The sequence below is a fragment of the Gambusia affinis genome, linkage group LG04 (assembly GCF_019740435.1).
Source record: "Gambusia affinis linkage group LG04, SWU_Gaff_1.0, whole genome shotgun sequence".
Classification (NCBI taxonomy): Eukaryota; Metazoa; Chordata; class Actinopteri; order Cyprinodontiformes; family Poeciliidae; genus Gambusia; species Gambusia affinis.
The window spans coordinates 1,895,039-1,909,598 of record NC_057871.1 but is presented as its reverse complement, the minus strand read 5'-3'; the positions used below and the strand labels follow the sequence as shown (position 1 = coordinate 1,909,598).

At 41.3% G+C, this 14,560-nt stretch overlaps 1 protein-coding gene across 1 annotated transcript in view; it reads right to left on the bottom strand.

Moving 5' to 3' along the window:
- LOC122829841 (ras and Rab interactor 2-like) overlaps positions 1-14,560 on the bottom strand; it is a 28,942-nt gene that overhangs the window by 931 nt on the left and 13,451 nt on the right. The window contains 7 exon segments of the mRNA XM_044114710.1: positions 1,246-1,383; positions 4,707-4,725; positions 5,899-5,979; positions 5,981-5,995; positions 5,997-6,166; positions 6,208-6,308; positions 10,809-12,095. Coding sequence (XP_043970645.1) covers positions 1,246-1,383; positions 4,707-4,725; positions 5,899-5,979; positions 5,981-5,995; positions 5,997-6,166; positions 6,208-6,308; positions 10,809-12,095 — 1,811 coding nt within the window.

Here is a 14,560-nt window from a genome sequence, read left to right as displayed (position 1 = left end):
GGGATCATTGTACTGTTGGAACAAGCAAGTGCTAACTGTTGGCCTGATGAGGCCTTTAAGGATTTGAGGTAGAGATTTATCGTTCTACTTTTTTCACTTCCAGTACTAATACGGATATCTGAGGCTTAGCATCGGTTGATATCGATCCGATACAGAAAAACAGCTGAAATGACTGAAAGTGTTTCTTCTTTTTCAGTAAAGACACAAAAGTACTGAATTAGAGATTTATTTGATAATTCTGCAACAGTGCAGCTCACTTAAAAACATAAAAAGCTTCATAAGCTGGTCAAACATGTAAAATCAGTTTTACTTTGTTCAGTCAGTGCAGTTAGGAGTAAAACAGCCAATGTAAAATAAACAATGAAGAAACTGAAACGGACAAAAACAACAAGTTGGCTGCTTTAGTCAAACATGCAAACTGCAACAAATCTTCTTTCAAATGGTTCAGAAAGTGCAGAAAGGAATTTTAAATATAACATAAATAATAAAGTATGACGTCACTCAGAGCACAAAGCGTAGAATTAGACTCAATAGATCTGTACTTATAGATTGGGCACATCGTCATAGACATCTGATCCAGAATATTTTTCACTATTGGGACCAATACAGATATTGATATTGATATTGATCATTGATCGGTTGTTCTTCATCTCCACAGCATGATACTACCACCACCATGCTTGACAGTGAACATACAGTGTTGAAATCAAATAGACTTCCTGTGGTCAACGTTTTTCCAGAAGACATCTGCATTTTCTCTTTAGACATCTGCAAATTTAGTCAAGCTTGATGTTATCAGTGTTTGAGCCTCTCATTTCATAATGACTTAAAGATGGCTCTACTTTGGAAACTGGCTTTAATAATCCGATGGTTTCCAGTTTCTGAACATCCTAACCCATTTGACTCTCAGGGGGACAGTTTTGGCCAGATGGCTCAACTTTGGACACAGCTGGGTGTTCCAGCAGGAAATGATCCCAAACACACATCCAAACTGCTTTTGGGACGCAGGCAGTTTCCATCTGTCATGCAGGAACACCAAAATAAAAGCGCTGCATGCAGTTACTCCACTAGGGGGTGCTGTCTACCAAAACACAGATCATCTGAGCCACATGGTGCTGTGTTAGTAAAGTCACAACACAGCATCATTCATGCACGTTTCTGATGCAGACAAAGTTCAGATTCAAATCGGTATAAATTGGACTCACTGCCTGGATGTTCAAGGTGGGCTCAGGTCAGGTGAGGTACCTGAAAGTCGTCCACAGAGGGGGCGGAGCGCTGCGACGTTCGCCGGCGGTGCCACTGGTGCAGCGTGTTCCTGGCCTCGGAGCTCAGAACCTGAACCCATTTGACTCTCAGGGGGACAGTTAAGGCCAGATGGCTCAACTTTGGACACAGCTGGGAGTTCCAGCCGGAAATGATCCCAAACACACATCCAAACTGCTTTTGGGACGCAGGCAGTTTCCATCTGTCATGCAGGAACACCAAAATAAAAGCGCTGCATGCAGTTACTCCACTAGGGGGTGCTGTCTACCAAAACACAGATCATCTGAGCCACATGGTGCTGTGTTAGTAAAGTCACAACACAGCATCATTCATGCACGTTTCTGATGCAGACAAAGTTCAGATTCAAATCGGTATAAATTGGACTCACTGCCTGGATGTTCAAGGTGGGCTCAGGTCAGGTGAGGTACCTGAAAGTCGTCCACAGAGGGGGCGGAGCGCTACTCGCACTGGCGGTGCCACTGGTGCAGAACGTGTTCCTGGCCTCAGAGTTCTCAGAATCATTTGGGCAGAACCTGATCCTCCTGGAAAAGTTCTTGACGATCTATATAATCCCGACATGCTTTGTTCATTAGGAGGAATAAAATCATCAAAGTCTGCAGCACTTTTTCTCATTAGGTTAAATAATTATTTCAGAGTAACAGATTTTAACACCGCTGTTCAAAATAAATAACTTTTGAAGCAGAACAGATATAACAGGACCAGTGACCATTTCTTTCTTGCTTTTGTATATATAATTTTTCATGTTTTTTGTTGGTCCAAAGCAGCTTAGTGTCGCTTCCGGTCCTTTTACTTAACTTATTTACAGTTTGCTAGAACAGGAATTAAATTTTACAGTACACTAATGAATCAATAGCTCAAAACTAGTTGGATCCCCTCACCCGCAGCTTTTCAATGTAATTAAGAACGGAGGAAAAAAAACCCAATCCTAAAATAATGACAACAATAGGCAGAGTTTATCAGACAGGAAATTTCACATTAATCTCCTCTGACAGAAAAAACAGGATATCCTGAAAATGATTTGCTTCCATATCTACTCTGAACCAGTGACTCTAACTGAAGCCAGAACACAGAGCACTCAAAATAATAATAATAATAATAATAATAATAATAATAATAATAATAATAATAATAATAATAATAATAATAATAATAATCTGGTGCTACATTCAGAATTTTTGTGAAAAATTGGAAAGAAGGAAGAATATCTGAATTTATATGCTTTAAGTTAGTTAACTTAAACTACTGAACCCGTAGTGAAGGTCTGTTCCAAAGAAACATTGCAAACTGTGCAGTGTGATTTCAGATGGTCACAACAGAATCAACATGGTTGAAGTTAATGCTTTAACTCTAACCCTTCCATTAGTGGAACTGATGTTGATGATTAGTAACGTTTTAGTCGGCGGTGCCCATCACTGAAAAGCGTTAAGCTAAAAAATTAGCTCCACTATAAATTTGGTCAGAAACGTTTTCATCCCAGATCTTCTTCATGGTGAGAATGAGAAGAGCTCTGACTTTAACTGCCATCTTTTTTTAGGGTTTAGTTACTTTTAAACAGGTGGTTTTCTTTTTATGATTTTTCTATATGGTTCATATTTTTGTTGTACAATTTCCTCCTCAAAATAAGGAACCCACAACACAACTGGATAATTTACAAAGAAATGAAACCAGATGACGCATAAATTATGAAATGAAAGCTCAACCTCTCTTTCTTTAAAACAGAAACCATTTGATAGTTCTGCCTGAGGCCATATTATTTCCAGCTCCTTACATCGGCCTTCGTGCCACGCAGGTTGACTCTGATAGGAAAATATTTCACCGTACGACGTCGACGCCCATTCCTCCTCATCTGAATCAGATCCAGTCTATTCAAATCAAACACTGGACGGTATTTCCTAATGCTTATGAGAACTTTTCCTTCCTCTGCACACACCTCAGATGTTCTCACTAAATCATTTGGCAGAACAAAGATCGAATAATCACAGGAAAAATTACAAAGAGATTAAAAACTCAAAGAAAATAAAGGAATTCCAGCGATGTAATAAACCGGACATGGAAAAGCCTCCAAATAGAGTTAATGGTAGGTTCAAACGCATTTTCTGTAAAAAAAAAAAAAAAAAAAACAAAAACTCAGCAACTTTAAACTATTTCAGGGCAGTTTTTTTATTTGAAGTAAAGGTTTGGAGGTGATGAACGTCTGTTGCTGTAAACTCCAAATACTCATAAAAAAGCTGTTAAGAAAATTAAACAAGTTTATTGTCTCATTCTCAAGGTTCAAGTTCCTTCAGTAAAACACAGCGTTTATTTCTTCAGTCAATAAAAAGCAACAAATATTTATATCTGGCAACAAGCAACAAATGCTGCAAGTCCTGAACTCTTCTTTAATTTATGCAGAGCTGCAGCTGATCAGCTTCACTGGAAGTGGAAATATTTAGAGAATCTGGTGGTTTTATTTTAGGTAAATCAGAAATGATGCTTTTGAGCAATGTTTTTTCAGAAACCCTGTGAAAAAATGGGAAAGATTGGAAACATGATTTTCTCCTAAAACTCTCCAATTCTGTATTATGTGTTGTTGTTTCAGAATTGAACTTTATGTTCTGTCTCAGGTTTTTCCTTTTCAGCTGTTTCCTGGATCAGCGCGCCCATGTTTCTGTGTTTTGGTGTTTTTGTGTTTTTACGTGTTTTGTTCGGTCGTGACAGATGGTTCATTTACATTGAGCTACGTTCTGCTTCTGCTGGAGATTTCTTCTTGTTAGAGAGAGTTTTCCTTTAGGAACCATATGCAGTTTGGTAGAACTGCTAAAACTTTAACTTTTTGGAAAAAAGTTTTCATGAGTGTGGTATGAAAAAAAGTTTAAAACAACTTTCATGTTGCTTTTATGTTTGACAGAACTTGTTTTGGATTTGAATTCTTCTTTCCTGTTCTGTTTTTCAGCAGAAGGAAATGAGTTGATATCACATAATATCCTGCATATTTATTGTATGTAATCCATATTTTTATGTTTTGTGCAGATTTACCAGGAAGTAAATTAGAAAAACATACTTTGTTTGCATGACTGAAATTATTTTGTGCAATTAGAATTTTTATTTAGGTTATTTAGATGTTTTGTTTTATGTAATTAATAATTCAGACATTTTTTTGCTAAAAAAATGCAACAAATATTTTCAGAGTGTTGCAGATTTGAGCTAAACAGAATCTGCCAATAAATGTGAGTCAGATGCTGGAAGCTGGAACCCTGTGATAAAGTTATCATTCATAAATCTGATGGCTGGCAGTTTATTTCTGCTAAACTAAATCTGGGAATCAGGAGTTTCTGTTTTTTTGGAAACAGCTTTCAGATCAGAGTGACTCAGTCAAATTTGCCAATTTGAATTGAAACAAAAGGAAACAAGATGCCACAAAGGCTTTGGGTTCAGAAGAAAACAGAAGTTGTTGCATAATAACTTAGTGAATACTCATGTCACATGTTGCTGAGGAGGATTTTCCTCTGCTTGGCTGATTTCTGCAGAAATTGTCTCTACACTAAGATGGAGGTGGATCCATAACGATCAGATATTTGTCGGTTGCACATACGAACGATTTCAGTATAAGAAACGGTCTTGTTCCTTTGAAAGGCCGTCTTCAGCGGAAAGTGTCCTTTCTGAGGAAACTGAAACGGCTGTTCTGATGAACTTCCTGTCCTGCTGGCGTGAGGCGAACAGCGCCGCAGCAGAACCAACGGACCGCTGCTCAGCTCCTAAAACTGTCCTCCACATTGTCAAACTATTGTATTTTAATTGTATTTGATGAGAAACATAAGCTTGGAGAATCACTGATCAAACATTTTTTGACTCTTTAGAAGAAAAATCAAATAAAATGAGAAAAGCTGCATTTCAAACTAGAACATCATCAAAACTTTATTTATTTCAGAAATTAAGCTAAAATAATTTAACTCATTTGATTGGATTGATAGTTGTCAGTGTTGTTGGTGCACCTATTACTAGCACACCTTTTCCTTCCACTAAACTTTGTAATAACATTTTGGGATTCAACATCCTGCAGACAACAAGTTTCTTTAGCAGACAGCTGTTTGTGGCCGACGCCTGTTCAGCTGTCAAGCCAGCAGTCTTTCTTACGGACCTTTTAAAGTTCTGAGAAACAAAATTATATTTTTTATTCACCCTAGGTCAGAAAAATGTAAATGTACAGGAAAAAACAGTTGTAACAAATCTCTGTGTGTGATCAAGCTGCATGGGAGTTAATTTTTTAAAATTAAATAAATTTAATGAAATTAAAATTTTTAGATTAAATTTTGTATGATATTCTAAATTATGGAGATGTGTCTGCATCTGAAATGGAGCAAAGGTTGAATTTTTTTTTTGACTTAATGAACTGAAATACTTTTTAAAGTTGGGGCTGCAGCCAATAATTATTTTATCAATCAAATCAATTTTGACAAAGGGATAAAAAATTGGCACACTTTCATTTATCCATTTTTGGAAAATGTTGGAAATATGAAACAATTAATTAAAATCCTTTTTAAATAAAAAAAAGAGGCATTTTATTGCCTGAACACTTGGCAGCATTTCTTCAGATCAGATTTAATCTCAGACAGTTTCTGCAGAGACGATCAGAACCAACCTTCTCCCTGCAGCAGCGCCGGGTCCAGCAGCTCCATCATGTACTGAACCTCAGTGTCCAGCTGCGGCATGTCGCACCAGCATGGGCAGGAAAGTTGTCCTGCATGATGGTGTAGATGAGTTTGCACACTCGCAGCAGCAGCGACACCTTCTGGTCGGGGGAGTACATCTTCCTCATGTTCAGGAACTTCTGGCGGATTTTCTCGATGGCGACGGAGTTGGGGGCACGGTGCAGGACAAAGACAATAGGCAATGACAAAACCCCCTCTACTCTGACACCCCAAAATAAAATCCACTGCATTTAACTGCCTTCCGAAATCTCACCTGGAAATCGTGCAGAATCAACTCAATGACGCTCTTCAGAGGCTTCAGGACACATTTGTGCATGGCTTTCTCCAGAACCTGGTCTGTGCAGGATTAAAGACACACACACCCACAAACACACACCACAGGTTAGCGTCAAAACAAAGCGCTGTATAAACGTTAAAATTGTTTCAGACAAGTTTAATTTGTGTCACTGCCAGGTGCACAACACCACTGGCAGCGCAGCACCTCAAACTGGAACAGTTACTCTAACAGTGAAAACGTTGGCTTGTTCCAAGGAGCCATCAAACAGACAAAACACAATCCAGTTCCTGAAACTTATGATGCAAGAGTTCTTTGAAAGCACCAGATACACACTAAATGAAGAGACCAAGTCACTATTTGGCAATCTCAGATAAAATCTTGTTTTCATGTAATCAACTCTGTAAAAGAAAATGCTACCAAAAAAACACAAAAACGCAAAACGCAGTTTAACAGGCCAGGAGTTTTGCTTTATAAGATTAAAGCAAAAACTAAGAACATTTTGAAAATTGAAAATCAGTTGGAGGGTTTTTGTTAGTTTTGTGATTCACCATTAAAGGAACAGATCCAATTGTCCAGGGTGTCCAAAGTGCGGCCCTGGGGCCATTTGTGGCCCTTGGAATGACTTTGTGTGGCCTCTGATTGCAGTTCAAGAATAATACAAATGCCACTGCTGCTGAAAATTTCAGAAACTATACATTATGCTTTTATTTTAATAAGGCAAACATGTGAGATACTTTTAATATTTTGGATCTAAGGTGAACTAAATATCCAAAAATAAGACTGCTTCATTTTTCTCATTAAAATACTCCATGTTTAGTTTTAGCTTTCAGGGCATAAAGGTAAAAAAATAAAAATAAATATTTTTTGTGTAAATTATTTGTGGTCTGTCAGTTTCAGCTTTATAATTACACCAAACGTGGCAAAATGTTTGGACAACTTTACCTTTTATAACAATAAAAGTTGGAAGAAAATAAAAACTGAGCTGGTCTTTCCTAACCCGACCTCTCTCCTTCAGAAAAGTTATTCACCCTCCATCAGTTCTTACCCAGTTGTGATGCAGAAGATATTGTTTTAGACCGCTTTCACTTTGACACCCATCTGTACTGTACATTGGATCACTATGGTAACCAATTATTTACACAGCTCACAAGAGAAACTGGGTTATCATTTCCTGAACTGACCTACATCAGCGGGGTCCAGTTTCAGACCCTGAGGGACGGCGTCCAACATGCCTCAGACTCAACTCTGCTCCAGGAGACCCGATTTAAATCACTGGTCTTCATACCGAGGGATTAATAGCACCACCTGCAGCACACAGACCCAGGAGAACTGGAACTGGACGCCACTAATCCATATTCACCACTTTCCAAAATCTAAAAATCACCTGACTCAGCAGGCCGAAGCAGAGCTGGTAATAACCTGTCCTTCAACTCTGTGTCTCCTTGGTTTTCTCAGCTCTTTACGGTCTGCAGTTCAGGTTCAGCGGCTCTGCAGCCGATAAGAATGGAAATATAGAGCTGAAGGGAGTCATCCGAGGGAGAATTGTGTAATTATTAACACTGTAAATCAAAATACAGCAGAAGATATGGATGAATAGGCTGCAGTGGAGGTGGCCACCGCTAACTACTTTGTTAGTTGTGCTAACTGTAAAGCATTAATCATAAACATTAGCTCCACAAATGCTAAAGCGCTACATCAAACTGTGCTAGTGCTTTAGCTAGTGCTAATGTATGCATTAATTAACACCCCAGGTTCTTTGTTCATGTATGTGAAACAGAGAAAATGAGGAGAAGAAAGAAAACGGCTTCACTCCCTTCAAAATAATAACATGAATATAAGCATCTAACTCAAAAAGTTCTCAACAGTCAATAACCAAAATTTCAACACATTGAAGAATTTATCCACAAAATTGCATTCAGGGTATGTTAAATATTTTCAAGGTTAGCATAAACGCTAATTCACTAGACAAAAAAAAACAACTGTCCTCGCTGTTAGGGCATTAGCTAACCATTACTGGATAACAGTGTAGCCCATTTCTATTTAATTACAGCCATTAGGAATAGAAAAAAAACAACTAAATATTTCAGCAAAAGCATTCTGGAGTGGAGAAAGAGACTCACAACCTAACAGTTCTGTCTTCGATTTTGCTTTTGGAGACATTGGCACACAACAGACCACAGAATCCATATTTACTGTCCTCGTAAACTTTCAGAAATTCGTTGAGAGTCGAGCGCTTAGTCTGAGCCACCCAGTTGTTTAACATCAATTTGAGAAACATGAAACCTCACAAAGGCTTGATCTGTACGTCAGACCTACACACATTCAGCGCTGCATTAATTCCTGCCTACCTCAACTATGCTGCCTCCACACAACCGAGTTTTGTTGTTTTGCAGAACGAATGACGCAACTATTAATGCTGTGTATTCATCCCCAGCCTCCAGGCACAGTTTATGCCACTTTTATGCAATGCATGCAGGAAAATGTATCTGTTGCAACAACTCCATAAACTCCAGAGCGTGTGTGAACGGATCACTTGTATCTAATGAATTCCTAGAGGTGAGTCAGAGGAGCTCGACTGAATCCCTTCCACACAATCCTCCTCAGGTCTCTACAAGAGCTGCAGGTCACTTCTGGGAAGGGCTTGGCTCTTCTCTACTGGAACAAACACAAAGTGGGAAGCTTGAGGAGTGCACACAATGTTCCGATCTGATTAACGTGTTTTTTAAATCTTGGATTTCCCTCGTCCCTCCAGAAGGGCTCATTTCCTCCATTCACACAGAAGTGTTTGTAAATGGTGTTTATCAGAGCTGCACGTTGTTCAGACTTCCCCAAACTGGGATAAGATGCTTTTTGCTGCCAGCTGCATGGAACACAAGCATGAAACCAACCAGCAGATTCTGGTTTATCTAAAAGAACCAAATAAGAGCTGACGGGTTTCCATCTGATGTCCACAGAACCTCAAAGTTCAACTCCAGGCTTTGAGGAACGTCTGCCAGCGTGACAAGCTTTACAATCTGTGGCCTGCTAGCACCGAAAGGACGGCTCACTTCTCCATCTGAGAACAAGGCCTGGCTGTTATTGTTTACAATGAACAAGGGATGTGAGATGTGTGCACACCAGCTTACATTATTCATGCAAAATGAATGTGAACTGAGCCGCAATAGCAGATGGAAAAGAAACCAGCAGTGCCTTGAGTTAGAAAACGTTTCTTGCTCTTTGCTTGTGTTTGTCTAATGCTGTGTTGAAACTATAAACAGCATCTCTGTAAAGCTGCAAACTCCAGGCTAGCTAATGGAGCAGATAGCCTGACTAAGCAACCCGCTAATATCAGCAACTTATACTGCTACTCTAGTAGAATCTGGTAGCAAATTGATCTAAATTGAGCAGTTTTTTCTATAGATTTGACTACGTGAAAAATAGTAAAATAAAAATAAAGAACAAATCTAACATATTGCTGCAGGCACAAACACAGTCTTTCTCTCTGAATGGACACTCTTTCAGTGGAAACCATCTTAGCACAACTGTGCAAGCTAATATCTACAGCCAATCAGCACCATGGAAATTAGTGGTGTTCATTGATTGATTGTGTATCAAGTAACATTACGCCTCAATATTTCTGCTTCATGAGCTGCTTCTTCTTTCAAATATTTTAGATTTTCACTATGAAATCCCTCTTGCATTTTCTGATCTGCTCAGTCCAAAGGTTGGAACTTCGGATGAGAAGATGGAACTGGCTGAGATGAAGAGTTTTATAAACCAACCATGAGATCGTTAGGATTTTCAGAGATGGGCCATGTGAGCAGGGAAGGACCAAGTGGATGAATAGATGGTCTGACAACTGGCAATGAATTATCCTTGAACTATCCAAATATTTGGTTTCTAGTTTCTATTTGGTACAAGACCAGATCTTATGTGACATAAAGGAAACCAAAGGCTAACTGTTCAAAATGAAAATAAACTTACACCAACAACCTCCGACCAGAAATAAATTGTCAGCTGGTCTTTCTGTAACCAAACGTCAGGAGTGTTGAGGTGGAACTAAGATGGAAATTTACAGTAGATCTTTGATTCTGAGCATAGGAAGTTTAAAACGCTCTGGCTTTTAAAGAGTGACGTCATTCTGACCAGTTTCTCCACAGAAGCTACCCTCAAGTTTACTTCCCCATGAGGAACAATGGAAACAAGAAAAATTGAGTGTTTTCACAGATAGAAGAGAACGAAAAGTCAAATTCAGCTAACAGCAGTAAATATTATGGCTGATTACTGATATTATATATCATACATATTTCACTAACATTTGACACCTTGAAAAAACCACCACATTGCTGACTTCACCACTGCTTCCTGCACTGCTGTTTTACACTCTGTCACATGACGAAACAAATAGACCAAACGACCAATGTCTCCCTCTCCCAATAAATATCTGTAGTTAGTATCGGCCCAGTTTTAATAATCAGAGTGATACAATTTTTTAAAAAAAAAATACTAATATCGCCGATACCGATTAAGGTCAGATATATCGTGCATTCCTAGAAGCAGTCAGAAGATGGTAGACTCACCAATCTGGTCTTCAGGTATGAGGGACTCTAAGGGCGGGTCGAGCTCAGAGCTCTGCCGCAGGTAAGCCTTCATCTGGGTCATGAACTGCCGCACGGTCTGCAGGAAGTCCATCCCCGATGTGTGGCAGCTGCGGTTCTCCTGAACGAAGCTGATGTAGTCCTGAACCAATGAGCCGAAGTACGAGCTCTTGTCGCGGGACAGCTCGGCGATCCGCTTCACGGCCCGTTTCTCCGGCGTGATCAGGGAGCTGAACATCCCGCCCACCTTGCTGAAGCGTCCCTTCAGGGAGCGGGGCAGAACGAAGGAGCCGCCGCTCAGGCTCACGCCGACACGCCGCCTGCGGGCTTTGAGGATCGGACGGAGGCGCGACTCCAGATCCGCTTCCATCCCGACGCCGTAATCCTCCTCCTCTTCCTCCTCCGCGTCCTCGTCGTCCTCGCTGGTGTCCTCCACCGGGTGCTGAGGCGGGCTGGGCGCCAGGTCCAGGGAGAACTCAGGAGACCGGGAGTACTCCAGGGAGTCCGAAGACGACGTCGAGATGCTCATGTCGCTGAACCGCTGCCGGCCCCTCTCATCAGGACCGGACAGGCTCTGTGACGGCTCCTCAGCAACAGGTGGGGGCTGGCAGGTGGGGAGGTTGGCGCGGGACAGAGCCTTGGCGATGGTTTCATCATCCAGAGCGATGTGGCAGCGGTGAGCCTCCAGATCGGGCATTTTGGGTCGAGGAGGCGGCCGGTTTGGAGAGGAGGTACTTTTGGTTGAGCTGCTGGTTCTGCCGCCCAGTGCTGGCGGTGCCGGCGCGGGCCTCCTGCCGGACGGCTGCTGCCGCTTGGTGGCGACCGGCATGCTCTTGGTTCTGGAAGCAGCCGGAGGAGGCCCGGGCGGCGGCGGAGCGGGCCGCCGGCTCGGTGCTGAGCGGGGAGGAGGGGGGCGAGGAGGCGGCGAGCGCGGTTTACCGTTCAGCTTGGTCCGATCCAGGTCCGGCTCGGCGCACCTGCTGCTGCTCAGCGGCGGCGAGCCGGCAGCTTTTTCTGGGGGGTCGGGGTCGCGGCTGTGGGTCTGAAGGAACAGGGGCGTCACGAAGCACAGCGGTCCAGTGGGGGAAGCGGCGTCCTGGAAGCCGCCGGGGGGGGCTGTGTGCGGCTGTAAGGTGGGAGGTGCGCTCTGGTGCGACTCCTCCACCTCAGCGGTCCGTTTGGTGCGCTGGGGACTGAGGGTCCGGCTCAGGCGGTGGCAAGGGGGGGTCGAGCAGCGCCGCTGGCTGCACAGCGCAGAGTCCCAGAAACCTGGAAAACACAGAGACGTAAAGCGTGAAGGAAACCAGATGAATCACTGTAGGGAAAACAAACAGAGAAAAAATTTGATACCTCAATCAGAAATTCCTTCAGAACAAAAACCTCTGCTGGATTTTCTACAACTTTTCACCAAAAACTCATTAGTTTCCTCCAGCTGTTGAGCCTGTGTTTCTGCTTTGGTGGAGCCTTTCCTCTGCCTGGAGCAGAAACCCGGTGAGAGTGCTGGCTCTGATTGACTGAATGCCGACACAGATCCAGTAAAGAGGGAGTTACCCGGTAATAACAGAGAGGGAGGCCAATGAAAGAACAGTTCCAGTTCCACCACTCCCCGCTTCCTGATCCGCGGCTCTCAACTTTCAGGATCCCTTTCTGGGCGTTTCACTGAGTGTATGGCTTTATTGCCCTCTGTATAAACACACATGCTGGAGTAATATGTTTGAAAAGAGCAGTTATTCTGTATTTAAGCCTAAGCTTCTAATTCACAGGGCTGTAATGGCAGAGGCGTGGACGCAGCAGTGACTAATGCTGCCGTCTAAAAATGGAACCATCCATTTTTAGCTGTCTAAATTTCTCCAGCTGTCTGATGATGTCTTCCTGCCTGCAGTGTAAACATGAGATTGCGGTATTTTCAGGGTGGATGTGAGCAGCTGACCCTGTGAGAGACAAATTAAACTCTGCACACAAGAAGCCAAAAAACAGATTCTTTAGTCAAAGATGAGATCAGCACTCACCTTCTTCTAACAGAGAAATTTGATTCTTGAAAACAAAATAAAAGGCTATAAAAACTTTATATAAACAGATAAATTCAACTTTTGTTCCATCTGGAAATAAATCAAGTAGAGAAACATGAAATATGTTTTTGTTGCTCTAAAAGGACCAGCAGAGATATAAATGTTGTTTTGCCAACTTCAGGTTTTTACACTTTTCTTTCAAAGTAAAGTTTCCACTCAACAATATTTGATTTTTTGCATCGCATAGATTAAAAAGACAATTTAAGTTTAAACCAAATGTTTCAGCTGCAGGTATTTTGAAAAATTGATGATTATGATTCAAATAAATCAAATGGAAATGAACATTTCTCTGCTGTTTTCCTGATGAGTTCATGGTCTAATAATCTTACGTATTTGTCTGACTAAAGGAGCTCTGCTAGTCCACGTCATTTGCTTTTGCTGCTCCTGTTTGACTCTATGGTTAGAAAGATGTTGGAGTAGGGGATAAGATCAGTTACAATGGCTTGAATGCCTTTTTTTCAAACCCTCTGGAATTTGGGGTCAAAGTTCAAGGATAGTTTCAATGTTTTATATGCTAATTAGCTGCTAACAGATGTAAAAACCAGGAATTTAAGTGAGCCAGTATGAATCGGTGCACCATTTTGTCTCACTTAGAGCAGTGATAAAAAATAAGTGTTTCCATGGTTACGCATCAACTGTCTGAAAGTAAAAAATGTAAGACCAAAAATTTTTCCAGCTACACAACATCCAAGACCAGAAAGAAAACCGTCCAAACATTCGACGCCTCAACCAGAAATGTGATGAACGAAAGTTTCGATGTAGAAGAAATGAGAGTTAAGGTGACAGAGCTGCTCCAGGATGCTGCCACCAGGAGCAGAGCAGTTCCACAAAACACTTCCCTTGTCAGAAAAGCGAGCTGCCGTCATCGTTCTGCGTCAAAATGGCACCAAAGTTTCTGCCTTTGACGCCATTTTGACTGCTGCTAAAAGTATTGTACCTGAATGACCGGTTTTCTAGGTCACCAAGAACAGCAAGCAGCAGGATCTACTGGAGAATCATGAAGCCTCCAGCGCAGAGCTTATCCAACATCTGCTACAGGTCAAGACTTTCAGACCTGAAATCTGGAAGATCATTAATCCAGAGAAGAAAACGTGAACGCTTAGACAAGTCCTGTTTAGACCCAACAGTAAAGCATCTAAATGCTATTTCTATTAGGGACGCCAGGAAAAACGCAGCATGAGACTGACTGAATGAAGAGGCTAAAACATTAGACCTGTGGCTCTGGAGATCACGTCCAGAGAGAAATACAGAAGCTCTGCAGGACATTTTGTCACATAAAAGCCTCTAAAACTTCTAAACAAAGGGAACCATCATGGCAACAGGCATGAACAAAATATCTGATGATGCATTTCATTTAACACCACAATGAATTCTGCTCTAAAACATTTATTTTAACAGAGTTTAATCAATTCCATAAGATATTGTACTCAACTATTGCAACCTGACAGTTGCTTTTAAATGAATATTTGCCTTAAAACACAAAGACAAGTCAAAGTTCCAACTTCCATCTCACTCGTGGTGCAAATAGTTCCCACTCCCGCCTTTTTCTTCTCAGTTATTTTAAAGTTCTCACTTAAAAATCCTCGATTGGAGATACGATTAATAAAAAGTTAATTCAACTTATTGCTGTACGTTTATCTTTCTCCAACTCAAACATGTAGGTTC